Genomic DNA, 15417 nt, shown 5'->3' with positions numbered 1-15417 from the left:
ACATACTTCAATTCAATTCTTAATTGAAATCGTATTTAATTGTTCTATAATTTCGTACTAATGCGTCATTGCATATGTGCACGCATTCCATTCTGTTTTCTCAATCCATTGAAGGTGTGTTTCGGAAAAGGTCTCTAAAAGGTAACTAAAAAAAATAACAAATAAAAAAAAAATAAAAAAAAAAATGAAAAATGTCAAAAATAAAACAAAATCAATTCAGAAATTCACAAACATGTATGAAGATTCAAATTGAAACTGTTTACAAAATAAACAAAAATGTTATTTGTTCATATTTAGTTGTTTCGTTCTATGCCAAAAATATAAATAACAATAACAACATAGTTTTATTGAAAATGAAGCAATCTATCAACATACAAAATGAAAATTTTTGTCCAAAAAACCAAACAAATATTTGAAAATTCTGCATATTTCATTTGAAACAAATTTCTTACTCAAGAAAAAATTATTGCAAATATTTCTCAAAATATATATATTTTATTATCTACTATATGCTTTAAGAAATATTTATTTCATTTCAAGTTAATTATCTTTTGCGTTAATTATTTTCCTTGATTTCAACCTCTTTTATTTAAAACCATATTTTCCAAATTCGGGTTGCGCTGCGTCTTTGGGTTTTCTGTACAAACAAAAAACAATAACAAAAACAACAATAACCAGAAGCTCAGGTACACTTTCTGTTTGGCTTTTTGAGCCTCCACCAAAGTCAATTCCCTTATGCCAAGGTCAAGTTAATGTTGTGCTTAATTTCCAGCTCAGAGCCAAAAAGCTTATTTATTTCAAAAGTAAGCTACATTTCCAATTCACTTTTAAAAAACCTTAAGCTTGTCCTACAAACATTTTTTCTGCGTTCTCTCTAATCTACTTAAAATAATTAAAAAAAACTAAAGAATTTCTGACTGCACGCGGTTTTACTAATCATTATATCAACTGCACAATTTCATTCAAAACGTTTAAGATTTAAATAATAAAATAAAATGATAAAGTTGCTCTTTGGGCCATTGAAACCGTATTACATCCAAGGTCAACTGATTGTGCCAGATTGAATAAATTTTAATTTCTTCTACTTCGTTTTTTGATTATATATAACTTTATTATTATTATTTTCTTGGAAATGTTTATTTGGAATGTCATGCACTTAAGCTAATTAGTAGTTTTGTTAGTTCTGTTGAAGTGTTCGGATTATAGATTTTAGATTTAGTTGATTGGGTTTCATTAGTTACAATAACAAAATAAAGCAGAATATACAATATATATTGATGTATAAATTGTTTTCAAAAACTTAGATACTAAATCATAGATTCAAATCGAATTTCTACTGTTTGTGGCACCAAAGAGAACTTTTCTGAAACCGAAAACCAAAACAAAATCAAAAAAGAAAATAAAAACAAAAGAAATAATTCTCAAACTGCCAAAGTTATTTGAAAATATAAATGTTAAAATCAAGTTACTTCTATGGCAAGCTCGATAGTATATAAAAAAAACAATATACTCGTATTTTGTTTATTGTATAAAAACATGTTGACGGTTTATTCAGTTATTTCAAATTTCTTATTTTCTTATTTATAGTTTTATTTGTTGGATTGATTAATGTTTATGTTTCTTGTGTTATTAATATTTTCTCACATTTACAAGAAACACGTGACACGCTTACTTAATTATCATTAAATGGAAACTTACTTATTTTATAATTTCAAAGTATTAAGCATGTTATTTAAACTGGCTTCAAAGTGAGCGTATCAAGTACCTTTGTACCTGTAACTCTGTAAATGCTTCAGCCCTATAAATTTAAATAATCAAATACATAAATATCTTTTGCTTGAAACCAAAATCATTTACATATTCCCATACATCTACATGATACTACTACATATATACATATCTAAATACTCGTAATACCTACAAGACTTAGACCTAACCCCCAATCACTGCATCACATGATCTCATTTGTCATCAACACAAAACACAATAAATAAAACAAACAAAATATTTACTAATATTTCAAATACTTAAAACTAAAGCTAAATACATTTCGATATTTTAATAAACTTTTTTGTGTATACTTTTCTAATACTTCTCTTACCATACCAAATGCTTTGTAATTAACACACAAATCGTATATTTCGATCTATTTCAAAGAGTTTTGAGTTGAGTTTTCGTTTCCGAATTAGTTAAACAATTTTGACATTCTATAATAATTATTATCTGCTAATAAGACAAAAGTAGAGTTTTCAAAGAATTTTAAATACTCTGTAGTCTATGCGTACCTTTTGTCCCTTGCTCTATGCCCGAAAATTCAACATCTTGTTACCTAAATCACCCCACCAGGCGGACCGTCCCGAGCCCAATGGGAGGATGTTACCGGCTCCACACCGTTGACTTTTGTCAACGATTGCGTCTCATTCACGACCACAGTCTCAGCCCGGTTCTGGCTAATGGATTGCCGTAATATTTCTGATGCAACCAAAATGGCAACAGAGCTATACAAGTAAGTCAATAAGTGAAAAACTAGTGAAATCTTGTACTGATCCTTGACGTTCATAGGGAAGTCATTCACGTCCCCTTCATAGCCCGATTTGTGGTCTTTGCCAAGAAGATAGAACCCTTCGAGGCTCGCCTGCGTGTCTTCTGCATGACCGACGATCGTGAGGATAAAACACTCGAAAAGCACGAACTTTACACCGAGGTGGCCAAGAGCCGTGATGTAGAGGTGCTCGAAGGCAAGCCGCAGTATATTGAAATGGCTGGAAATCTTGTGCCTGTTACCAAATCCGGCGATCAGTTACAGCTGCAGTTTAAAGCCTTCCGCGAGAATCGCCTGCCTTTCACGGTGCGTGTAAAGGATCAACATGCGGATATTGTGGGCCGCACTCTGTTCATGAAGGAGCCCAAAGTGGCCAAGGGAGAGCAACCCCAGCAACCCATCTGCATTCTCAATATCGTACTGCCAGAAGCGGTAATACCCGATTCGACAACAGCATTCTCAGAACGTGTCACCTCTGCTTATCGTACCTCGTTGTTCAGCTTGAGCAAGCATCAAAATGATCATTATATTGGGGACATACGCATTGTGGATCTTTCCAACCTGTTGGGCAAAGACTGGATACAGCTGGCACCAGAGATAGGCATCACACCGGATGAAATCGATGAGATAATTAATCACAATACCGATAGTATTGCGAGACAGGCGCAGAGCATGATTCGACTATACAAAGATAAGCCCAACTATGATATTCTGGCTCTAGAAACAGCGTTAAAGAACATTGGAAGGGACGACATCATGAAAAAGTGCAAGAGTGGGAGACTATCGCATTCACGCGAGTTCGATGAGGCAGATCTCATGAAGAACTCTGAATCTGTAGAGGAGCTGGTGCGCAGAGAAAGTAAGTTTCGATACCCTTGAAATGGAAGAACTCAACTTAATATTGATGTTTTGTTTTTAGGCAAGCGAATCCAGCAAATCAATGAACGCGAAGAGGTTAAGTACTCTGCCGAGGAGAAAGAAATTGAAGAGTCCGAGTCCGATGAGGAACAAGCCAAACGAACGGTTGCAGAACGTCGAGAGAAGATTGTCAAGCGTCTTTCGATGGAGCGCTCTATACCTGCCTCAACCCAGAAAAAGGAGATCACACGTGAGATAACCGAAATCAAGCGAAAGAGTTTGATTGAAGATAAGAAGGCACATCACGAGTCGGAGATTCTAATGCAGCTACCCGCCGACAATGTCATCATCAAGACTGCGGCTGTCCCTGAGCAGGTTATAAAAATGAAGATGGGTAAATTGGATTCCACAGAAGTGAGCAAAACCGATTTTGACAAGGAGTTAACGCACAAGTTGAGAACTTCCGGACGCAGCTCTGAGGAAGAAGAGCAGCACTCTCCAGACAAGGTCGATAAGATTATTCAAGACATTAGCACCGCTGAAAAGACATCGAAAGATACGGCAACCACAAGTCGAATAGCTTCCATTACCCGACAGGAAGCAAAAGATATGACCGAGGACTTCTTGGAGTTTGAGAAACGCAGCCAACTTCCAGCTGAAACGACAACAACCACAACGACAACAGTCCATGAGAAATTCGATGAGGAGGTCAGAGAGAAGTCCAGTCCAATAGCATCGATGCCACAGGAAACTATTAAGGAGGTCGAACAGGTTATCAGCGAGGTAACTGAGACAGCCAGCAAGAAGGTCGAAAATATCATAAGTTCCTTTGAGACTGGCAAACAGGAGATCAAGGAGAAGAGCACAGAGATTCTCTCTGAGACAACGAAGGTTACCGAGACCATAAAGCATCTTCAAGATGCACAGTCAATGGCCACAGACCAGATTGCCAAAACTATCGAATTAGTCGAGAGCTCAAAAATTGATGAGAAAATTGCTGATTTCGAAGCCAAAAAGGTTAAATACGATTTCCATGGCGGAGAGCCAAAGACGCAAATTCCCAAATTCGTAAAGAAACCCAGCGAAGAACCATTGAAGCCCACAGCGGCACCTCGAGCCATGGCCGAAGCAGAGTTCGAGAAACCATCTGAAGCTAAGTTGGAAAAGTCACTTTCCAAAATACCAGTTAAGGCTGGAGAAGCCGCCAAGATTGCTGAAGTAGATGCAAGAAAATTGACTCAAGATTTCCTGCAATCTGAACAGAAGGCGCAGCTTGCAGCTCAGCCTCCAGTCGAGCCTAAGACAGCTCCAGCTGCAAGTAAGATTCCCAAAGTAGAGCCCAGAAAATCTGTAGAGAAAGAGACCAAAGTCTCGGAAGATGTAGTCGAATCTACTACCATTTTGATGTCTGAAATGGTCACCGAAATGCCGAAGGAACAACCGGAAATTTTTGCCAAGGCCGAAGCTGTGACTGAGAAAATCCATGATTTGATTGACACATTTCACACACTAGAGGAGAAAGTGAAAACAGTTAAAAAGCCCGAAGAAATAGTTAGCAAAATCGAAACGACTTTGATCTCCGATGAACAGAAACAGCCCAAGGAAGATAAGGTGGCAGAAAAGGTAGCCGATGTTGTCGAAACATTCCACAAAATTGAGGAGAAAATGGTGATTGATAGTCGCAAGCAAACTCATGATTTCCTCAGCATGGAACAACAAAGTCAACTGCCAAGTATGCCCCAAACATCAGAGAAGATTATCATATCTAGTCAGACATCAACGACTTCTGAACCGGAATCTGTAATCTCTGTGATTCCAGCGTCTCCTGCAAGTAAAATTCCGCAGCCAACCACAACTTCTGAGTCGGAATCAGTGATTTCTACAGTTCCAGCATCTCCTGCTAGTAAAATACCTCAGCCAGCAACAACTTCTGAGTCGGATTCTGTAATTATAGCAAAGTCAGCTTCTCCAGCTAGTAAAATTCCGCAACCATCAACAGCTACTGAACCGGAATCAGTAATCTTTGTAATGCCAGCATCTCCTGCTAGTAAAATTCCCCAGCCATCAACAAAATCTGAAACAGACTCATTAATCTCTGTAAAATCAGCTTCACCAGCTAGTAAAATTCCCCAACCATCAACAATATCTGAAACAGAACCAGTAAAGTCAGCACATCAAGCAAGTAAAATTCCAGTGGTTGAACCAAGAAAGTCACTGGTGGAGGAAACAACTAAGACAGCACCACAGAAAGTGCAACCACTGAATGAACGTCAGCTTACTGAGGACTTTCTAAACATGGAGCAACAAACTCAGCTGCAATCTCAGCCCGTGAAGAGCACATTCACAGAATTGATAGCAGCCACAGCCAGTATTGAAACGACAATCTTGCCCGAAATTCTACAGTCCACAGAGACTGCCAAGGCACCTACAGTTATTGACAAGTTTGAATCTAAAGTCACTGAAACTATGCCAGAATCTGAATTGAAGCTCGTTTCCGGCGATGGCATTGAATCGGCGGCACCAATTGGAGAAGTGTCACCATTTGCCACTTGCAAGTTGACCGCCGATTTTCTGGCCATGGAAAAACAGTGTCAACTCCCCAGCGAAACTGTGCCGATAAGAGAGACCATCAAGGACGAAGGACTTATTGCACCACTCTCCATTGAGCCACGAAAGTCTCTCACAGATGCCGAGTTCTGCAAATATGTAGGCGATACTATTACCAAAAAGATGAGCGAGGGTTTAATTGAAATGACTGATGAGCTCAAAAAAATCGGTGAGTATATAGAGTGTACTTATTTGTAGGGCTATACTTATTTTCATATTATTTTTAGCGAGCGACATCCCAGACTCCCAAACTCCACCACCAACACCGAGTGATAACAAAACAGATAAGCAAAATGAAGAGCCCGAGATTGGCAGCTTAGAGCGTGGTATGTTAAGCTACAATATGATAAGTAAGAGTATCTGATAGATTGATTAATTACTTGACAGATTATCTAGCCGACACTGTGACCACATTGCACTCGACCACAGAGTCGACATTTGAACGTGTCTCTGCCATTTCGACAATTGGTAAGTGAGATTTAAGCACTTTCTATATACGTATTTCTTATGTAAATTGACTTAACTAAAATTTTATGTTTGCCTCTTTGATTAAAGAATATAAACTCGTAACGATGATTTCTGTACACCCCATTCCTTATTTGTTCAACGTATGATTTTTGATCCACATTATGTAGTGTATTTTGAAAAGTGTTTATAGATTTTGTTTTTGAATAAATGTTTTGTGTTTTGATTATTATTATTATTTTAAACTCATTTTGTTTTTGATTTTAATCCAAAGGCTTTTTGTATGCAAAATAACATTCATTAAAACGATTCAATGGAAACGAAAAATAGTTAACAATTAACAAATAACTCCATGTAATAATCAGCGAACTGCTAGTGTGTGTATCTTAATCAAAAAAGTCTGTAAGTGAAGAAACCCAACCAACTAACTTACTACATAAAAAAACATACCAAATAGTTTATTTGAAATTGAAACTCATTGAATTGAATGGCCAGCAGGTGGTGACATACCAAAGAAAATGCCGTGATACCGTTCTAACGCCCAACTGTACATGTACTAATATTATGGTTAGCTAATCCAATTACCCATGGGTGCTTTACAGCTAAAGGTCGAGGAAATGAGGAAAACAACAATAGAAAATCGTTCTTTCTGGCGCCATTGTTATTGTCTATTGACTATATAACATTCAAAAATGACAATGTCAACATTGTGAGTCCGAATCGATAATGAGATAACGTTATTTGGGTCAAGTTAAGAAATTGTAATGATCTACCAAACTGGCTTTAAGTTTATCATATCCGCTTAAGAATATTCTTAGAAAAAAGTTTTCAAACCAAGTTAACTGCTTATATTCAAATTGAAATTTAGCATATTATTTATATGCACCAACTAGTACTAGCAAATGTGTTGCAAAATGTTGCGCACTTATGTCATTGCGCAGGCCACAAAGCAACGGAGCAGAACGTACGCGTCGGCGTATACTTAATTTAATTTGTTTCGATTCGTAAATTCTTTTAGTATAGCTGCAGGCGAACATTTCGTGCAGATTTAGTTAGATATTTGTATTTCCCAAGTACGCGCGACGTAACGGTAATACAAGGCGAATTTTCTTGTAGACACGCTGTCTTCTGGCCATAGACCATATATATATATATATATATTTATGCCTAATTTGTTTGTGTTTCTTGTGCGTTTGTTGAATTGAATTAAGTATTGAATACAATCTAGTAACCGACTTTTGTAGCGTTGAGTTGTTGTTTGTGGTTAATTCAGTGCATAAATAATAAATATAACTATTTCTAAAATTAATTATAAATCAACTACACTAAAAATTTTAAACAGACAATAAAGTAACTTTAAGTATTGTAATTTATGGTAAGTTCTCAAAGGAAATGTTATGCAAACAATTTGAAAAGTTGCCTTGCAATGGTTTAGAAATTACTTAATCATCTATGATGGGTATCGCTAATAGGTTTCTCTCTATATATAAAACTGTATAACTAATTGTTTATCTATCATAAAATGGCAATTACGTTTGCAATTTTTAACAATTATTTAAGCAATTCAGTTTATGTTTTTATCAACTACTGCAAGCTACAATAATTGATTTAATTTGTATAACTTTAAAATTAATTGAACATATTAATTAAACATACAAAATTCAAGTACACGATAAGCCAATATGTATAATGTACATAGAAAATGTATTTAAAGAAATTATAAGATTTTTTTCATTAAGATAAACACTTTTGGCATACGATTTTCAAAATTTATAATCAAATTCGTATTTTTTTTTATCAAGCATAATGTGTATTGTGATCTTAAATGAGTTGAGTGACACAGTCAACCATTAGTTCCATTGTGATCTCATGCATTTCGATCCCAATATGCTGCATTATAGCACTCCAATTCCAGTAAACCACCATGGCTTTCAGTTTCTAATATTATTGTTTCATTTGGTTTGTGCAAATAATTATATATTCAGTTGCTTTTCGTAATTTTTGTGAGTCCTTAACGAAAAAGCATATGTATTCTCATAAATACTTATAAAAAACGAATTTTGTAACTAAATGTTTAGGCAACATAAAAAACTAAGTAAAACATAAAAATTCACCGTAGCATCTTCGTATCGCTAAAATACATACTTAATTTATAGTTTATAGATTATTTGCATTTGCGGCTTATAATAGATCAATGAACATCAGCAATAAATAACTACACCCTAATGAAAGTTTGATTTGTGTGCACCCCCTAACGCGCTTTCTTATGCATATAATTGGCTAAATATTGTAATTGTAATAGTTAGACGCCATACGATACGATGCTTTGCACCTGGATAACATCGTATATTGTATATTTTTGTAAGCATATCGCATTACCGTATGTGGCATATGATGTCGTGGTATAATTATTCTTGCAGTACTTGCTAATTTTGTCTTCTTTTGAGTTAAATAAACAAACAACAAATTGCTTAAATATTTTTGTAAAAATATGCAAACGTAAAGAACCAAAAATTTTTAAATACACAGAATTGAATTGAAATGGTTAATGGAATGGGCAAGGAATCCACGACTTCATATATAGCATATGACATCTGTCAGGCAACTGCCTGTTCCGAACTTTTTGTTTTTGCTTTTAACAAAATAACTAACAAACTTCTTAAGCGCATTTACTTGTAACTATCGTACTCGTATCGTACAACAAATTGCATGTTTGTGCCTGCTGCTGGGTTTTTGGCGTACTCGTACAGCTTAAAAGTACTTAGTAGAGATGCGGCGATCAACTTGTGCACTGTGTATATAAACTAACCCACCCTATAAGTCTGGTTTGTTTGTAATAGGTGTTTAACTGTCTTAATATCACCTTGTTTCTACTTCTTAATAATTGCGACAAACCTGGAACGCCTCAAAAACAGAGCACTTCAGTGTTCATAATGTAAAAACCGAAACATTTACAAGTACTGATGAAACTGATAAGCTGCTTCATAGAATGGTAGCTCCCCTCGATATCCAAACACAATACTCACGAGACACTACCTCATTTACAGAAATGAGTGCAAGTAGTCCAACTGCGAAGACAACAACGACCCTGACCACACAAGTAGAACGCACGAAATTAGATTTAAAAGCAACAGGAAGCGAGAAAGATTCGACGGATATGGAAAATGTTCAGCAAGATACAGGCGATAGGGACTACTTAGAGCAAATAATGGGCTGCGGTGATGTCAGACGCAAGATATTGCGTTTGGAGAGCAGTGGCAGTACGGAGTCTTTGGAGTCCTCACATGTAACACCAAAGTACATAGGCGATAACGTGCCCGTGGTTAAAGAGGTAGTACAGAGCATTGAGGATAAGATCTGTAGTACTGTGGTCTCGGCCATACCATTTGCTGTACAAAAGCGAGAGCGACTCACAGATCAAGACCAACAGGAGCCCAATGTTGTTGAGTTGGAGAAACAAATTTTGACAGATGCTGACATTGCAATGGAGAAGTTAACCAAATGCGAGCCACCAACAGAGGTCGTTAAACTGTCACCCGTTGAGGCCATGGAGCGTGGTGCAATTGGCATGGCGCATATTAAGGAAGAGGTTTGCGAGATTGTTTGTGAGAAGCGAAAGGCCTTTGAGGTTGCAGAAGACTTAAGTGAAACACAAAAGACTTTAGCAGAACAGGTAATAGGTTTAGAAAGGCAAGTGAAACAGGTACCTGGCAACATTTTAACAGCAAGTATTGATGAGCACAAACATTTAGTAAGTAAGAATAGGGAACTAGAGACATTGCCAAAAGTTAAGGAAACTGTGCAGGACATTGAACGGAGATATCCCTCGTCAATCTTAGAGGTCACACCCTTTAGTCCACGTAAACGGGAAACAGTAGAGCGCAAAGCTGATGTGTCATCAATAGAACAACAGATTTTAAGTGAAACAGACCTAATTTTGCATAACTTAGGCACTTTGCGTGCTTTAGAGGATAAAGTAGTGTCACCCATTTTAGAATCGGGTAAAACGAGCACAAGTACTGAAAACCTAGAAGCCATCTGCGAAAAGAAATGCTCAAAGCGTAAGGTTTTTGATATGGCAAAAGTTTTTGATAAGCCAGCGCATATTGATAGTAAATTAGCACAGGATGACATAAGATCTATTACAACTAGATTCCTTTTAGATGAAAGAACTGAATACGATATTTCCGAGAATATCAAACAATTTGAAGTTAAGATTGAACCTCAGGCACCAGACAGTGATTTTAAATTGCTTAAAGTATGTGATAAACTGGAATTTCCAAGAGAACCAATTAGGGACTCCAATGAAGTAATTTTTCCAAAAATCGCACATACCGTTGAGCGATTGCATTCAATTTCAAAATCTGACATTGAAGAAACAAAAGAATTTATACATGTAACAAACGAATACGAAAAGAAACTTAGTGATCTCATTATCGATGATATCAAAGCGATATCTCAGAAAGATGAGTTAATTACAAAGCAGCAAGTAATTGAAAAATTTCCAAATCTCGAAAAAAATGAAGTAAACACAAAACTAGATGAGCTTCAGCCCCACCAAGCAATTGCCTTAAATACTTCTGAGACAGGTAAATCAGTTGATCAGAAAATATTTCCATCTGACAAAAGCAAACAATCAAATGAAAGTGAAAGTGATGAAGAGATTGACCACAGAGAAATTCTACAGAAGTTAACACAGCTCTCAAATGAAAAATACCTAGCTAAAAAACATATTGTGAGCGAAACATCTCAGAACATGTCAGTTATTAAAACAGAAACGCAAAAGTTTCCTACACAATCATTAAAAGAAAGTGTTAAATTTTTGTCAATGATCCCTTCAGAACCTATCAAATCCGTTGAGAAACCCAAGTCCCCAAATGAATTAGCAAAGACAATTCCTAAAGACTATTCGGATGAAGAAATCGATAACGAATTCATTATTGTTAAGCCACAAGAAAAGCTTCCCAATACCATCCAATCATCTGATTCTTTGCTCCCAAGCGGAGAGAAATCTTTGCAAATGATTGACGACATTCTGAAGCCAACTGTTGATGGTAGGTCAACAAATAAATTTGATGAGAAATCCAATTCTCAAATTGATACAAGTAAGCCAATTCCTAAGAAATATTCTGACGATGAAAGTGAGGACGAGTTAGGACTTGATAAGCCTGAAACTAAGCCCCTTCCTTCTGTCACACCGTTGGTACCTACAACGACAACCACTAGCAAGATTACTTCTGTAAATGAACCTCTTGAGTCAATTGATATTCAGATTAAGGACGTAGTCAAGTTACCCACAGAACCTATCAAATCCGTTGAGAAACCCAATTCCCCAACTGAGTTAGCAAAGATAATTCCTAGGAACTATTCGGACGAAGAAAGCGATGACGAAATTGGAATAGTTAAGCAACAAGATAAGCTTCCTCAGACTATCCCCTCAACTACTTCTCTGCTCCCGAGCGAAGAGAAATCTTTGCAAAAGATTGACGACATTCTGAAGCCAACTACTGATGATAGGTCACCAATTAAATTAGATGGGAAACCCAAGTCTCCAAATATTGCAAGTAAGCCAATTCCTAAGGAATATTCTGACAATGAAAGTGAGGACGAGCTAGGACTTGATAAGCCTGAAACTAAACCCCTTCCTTCTATCTCACCATTGCTACCTACAACGACAACTACTAGCAAGATTACTTCTGTAAGTGAATCTCATGAGTCAATCAATATTCAGATTAAGGACGTAGTCAAGCTACCCACAGAACCTATCAAATCCGTTGAGAAACCCAAGTCCCCAACTGAATTAACAAAGACAATTCCTAAAGACTATTCGGACGAAGAAAGCGATGACGAATTTGGAATTGTTAAGCCACAAGATAAGCTTCCTCAGACTATCCCCTCAACTGCTTCTGTGCTCCCAAACGGAGACAAATCATTGCAAAAGATTGACGACATTCTAAAGCCAACTACTGAAGATAAGTCACCAATTAAATTAGATGAGAAACCCAAGTCTCCAATTGATGCAAGTAAGCCAATTCATAAGGAAAATTCTGACGATGAAAGTGAGGACGAGTTAGGACTTGATAAGCCTGAAACTAAACCCCTTCCTCCTATCACACCATTGCTACCTACAACGACAACAACTAGCAAGATTACTTCTGTACGTGAATCTCATGAGTCAATCAATATTCAGATTAAGGACGTAGTCAAGCTACCCACAGAACCTATCAAATCCGTTGAGAAACCCAAGTCCACAACTGAATTAACAAAGACAATTCCTAGAGACTATTCGGATGAAGAAAGCGATGACGAATTTGGAATTGTTAAGCCACAAGATAAGCTTCCTCAGATAATCCCCTCAACTGCTCCTCTGCTCCCAAGCGGAGACAAATCATTGCAAAAGATTGACAACTTTCTAAAGCCAACTACTGAAGATAAGTCATTAATTAAATTAGATGAGAAACCCAAGTCTCCAATTGATGCTAGTAAGCCAATTCCTCAGGAAAATTCTGACGATGAAAGTGAGGACGAGCTAGGACTTGATAAGCCTGAAACTAAACCCCTTCCTCCTATCACACCATTGCTACCTACAACGACAACAACTAGCAAGATTACTTCTGTACGTGAATCTCATGAGTCAATCAATATTCAGATTAAGGACGTAGTCAAGCTACCCACAGAACCTATCAAATCCGTTGAGAAACCCAAGTCCCCAACTGAATTAACAAAGACGATTCCTAAAGACTATTCGGACGAAGAAAGCGATGACGAATTTGGAATTGTTAAGCCACAAGATAAGCTTCCTCAGACTATCCCCTCAACTGCTTCTGTGCTCCCAAGCGGAGACAAATCATTGCAAAAGATTGACGACATTCTAAAGCCAACTACTGAAGATAAGTCACCAATTAAATTAGATGAGAAACCCAAGTCTCCAATTGATGCAAGTAAGTAAGCCAATTCATAAGGAAAATTCTGACGATGAAAGTGAGGACGAGTTAGGACTTGATAAGCCTGAAACTAAACCCCTTCCTCCTATCACACCATTGCTACCTACAACGACAACAACTAGCAAGATTACTTCTGTACGTGAATCTCATGAGTCAATCAATATTCAGATTAAGGACGTAGTCAAGCTACCCACAGAACCTATCAAATCCGTTGAGAAACCCAAGTCCCCAACTGAATTAACAAAGACGATTCCTAAAGACTATTCGGACGAAGAAAGCGATGACGAATTTGGAATTGTTAAGCCACAAGATAAGCTTCCTCAGACTATCCCCTCAACTGCTTCTGTGCTCCCAAGCGGAGACAAATCATTGCAAAAGATTGACGACATTCTAAAGCCAACTACTGAAGATAAGTCACCAATTAAATTAGATGAGAAACCCAAGTCTCCAATTGATGCAAGTAAGCCAATTCATAAGGAAAATTCTGACGATGAAAGTGAGGACGAGTTAGGACTTGATAAGCCTGAAACTAAACCCCTTCCTCCTATCACACCATTGCTACCTACAACGACAACAACTAGCAAGATTACTTCTGTACGTGAATCTCATGAGTCAATCAATATTCAGATTAAGGACGTAGTCAAGCTACCCACAGAACCTATCAAATCCGTTGAGAAACCCAAGTCCCCAACTGAATTAACAAAGACGATTCCTAAAGACTATTCGGACGAAGAAAGCGATGACGAATTTGGAATTGTTAAGCCACAAGATAAGCTTCCTCAGATTATCCCCTCAACTGCTCCTTTGCTCCCAAGCGGAGACAAATCATTGCAAAAGATTGACAACATTCTAAAGCCAACTACTGATGATAAGTCAACAATTAAATTAGATGATTCAATTGATGCTAGTAAGCCAATTTCTAAGGAATATTCTGACGATGACAGTGAGGACGAGTTAGGACTTAATAAGCCTGAAACTAAACCCCTTCCTTCTATCACACCATTGTTACCTACAACGACAACCACTAGCAAGATTACTTCTGTAAGTGAATCTCATGAGTCAATCAATATTCAGATTAAGGACGTAGTCAAGCTACCCACAGAACCTATCAAATCCGTTGAGAAACCCAAGTCCCCAACTGAATTAACAAAGACAATTCCTAAAGACTATTCGGACGAAGAAAGCGATGACGAATTTGGAATTGTTAAGCCACAAGATAAGCTTCCTCAGATTATCCCCTCAACTGCTCCTCTGCTCCCAAGCGGAGACAAATCATTGCAAAAGATTGACAACATTCTAAAGCCAACTACTGATGATAAGTCACCAATTAAATTAGATGAGAAACCCAAGTCTCCAATTGATGCTAGTAAGCAAATTCCTAAGGAATATTCTGACGATGAAAGTGAGGACGAGCTAGGACTTGATAAGCCTGCACCACTGCTACTTTCAACGACACCCACTAGCAAGATTACTTCTGTAAGTGAATCTCATGAGTCAATCAATATTCAGATTAAGGACGCAGTCAAGCTACCCACAGAACCTATTAAATCCGTTGAGAAACCCAAGTCCCCAACTGAATTAACAAAGACAATTCCTAAAGACTATTCGGACGAAGAAAGCGTTAAGCCACAAGATAAGCTTCCTCAGATTATCCCCTCAACTGCTCCTCTGCTCCCAAGCGGAGACAAATCATTGCAAAAGATTGACAACATTCTAAAGCCAACTACTGATGATAAGTCACCAATTAAATTAGATGAGAAACCCAAGTCTCCAATTGATGCTAGTAAGCCAATTCATAAGGAAAATTCTGACGATGAAAGTGAGGACGAGTTAGGACTTGATAAGCCTGAAACTAAACCCCTTCCTTCTATCACACCATTGCTACCTACAACGACAACCACTAGCAAGATTACTTCTGTACGTGAATCTCATGAGTCAATTAATATTCAGATTAAGGACGTAGTCAAGCTACCCACAGAACCTATCAAATCCGTTGAGAAA

General features: G+C 37.3%; 1 protein-coding gene across 1 annotated transcript in view; it reads left to right on the top strand.

Annotated features, from left to right (window-relative positions):
- LOC117788126 (ankyrin-2) overlaps positions 1-15417 on the top strand; it is a 64308-nt gene that overhangs the window by 18924 nt on the left and 29967 nt on the right. Inside the window, 5 exon segments of the mRNA XM_034626793.1 lie at positions 2347-2506; positions 2563-3401; positions 3462-6176; positions 6235-6333; positions 6395-6475. Of these exon segments, the coding sequence (XP_034482684.1) occupies positions 2347-2506; positions 2563-3401; positions 3462-6176; positions 6235-6333; positions 6395-6475 (3894 nt within the window).

This window comes from Drosophila innubila (genome assembly GCF_004354385.1).
Source record: "Drosophila innubila isolate TH190305 chromosome 3L unlocalized genomic scaffold, UK_Dinn_1.0 0_D_3L, whole genome shotgun sequence".
Taxonomy (NCBI): Eukaryota; Metazoa; Arthropoda; class Insecta; order Diptera; family Drosophilidae; genus Drosophila; species Drosophila innubila.
Note: the sequence above shows the minus strand (reverse complement) of the source record. Positions and strands in the feature narration are given on the sequence as shown.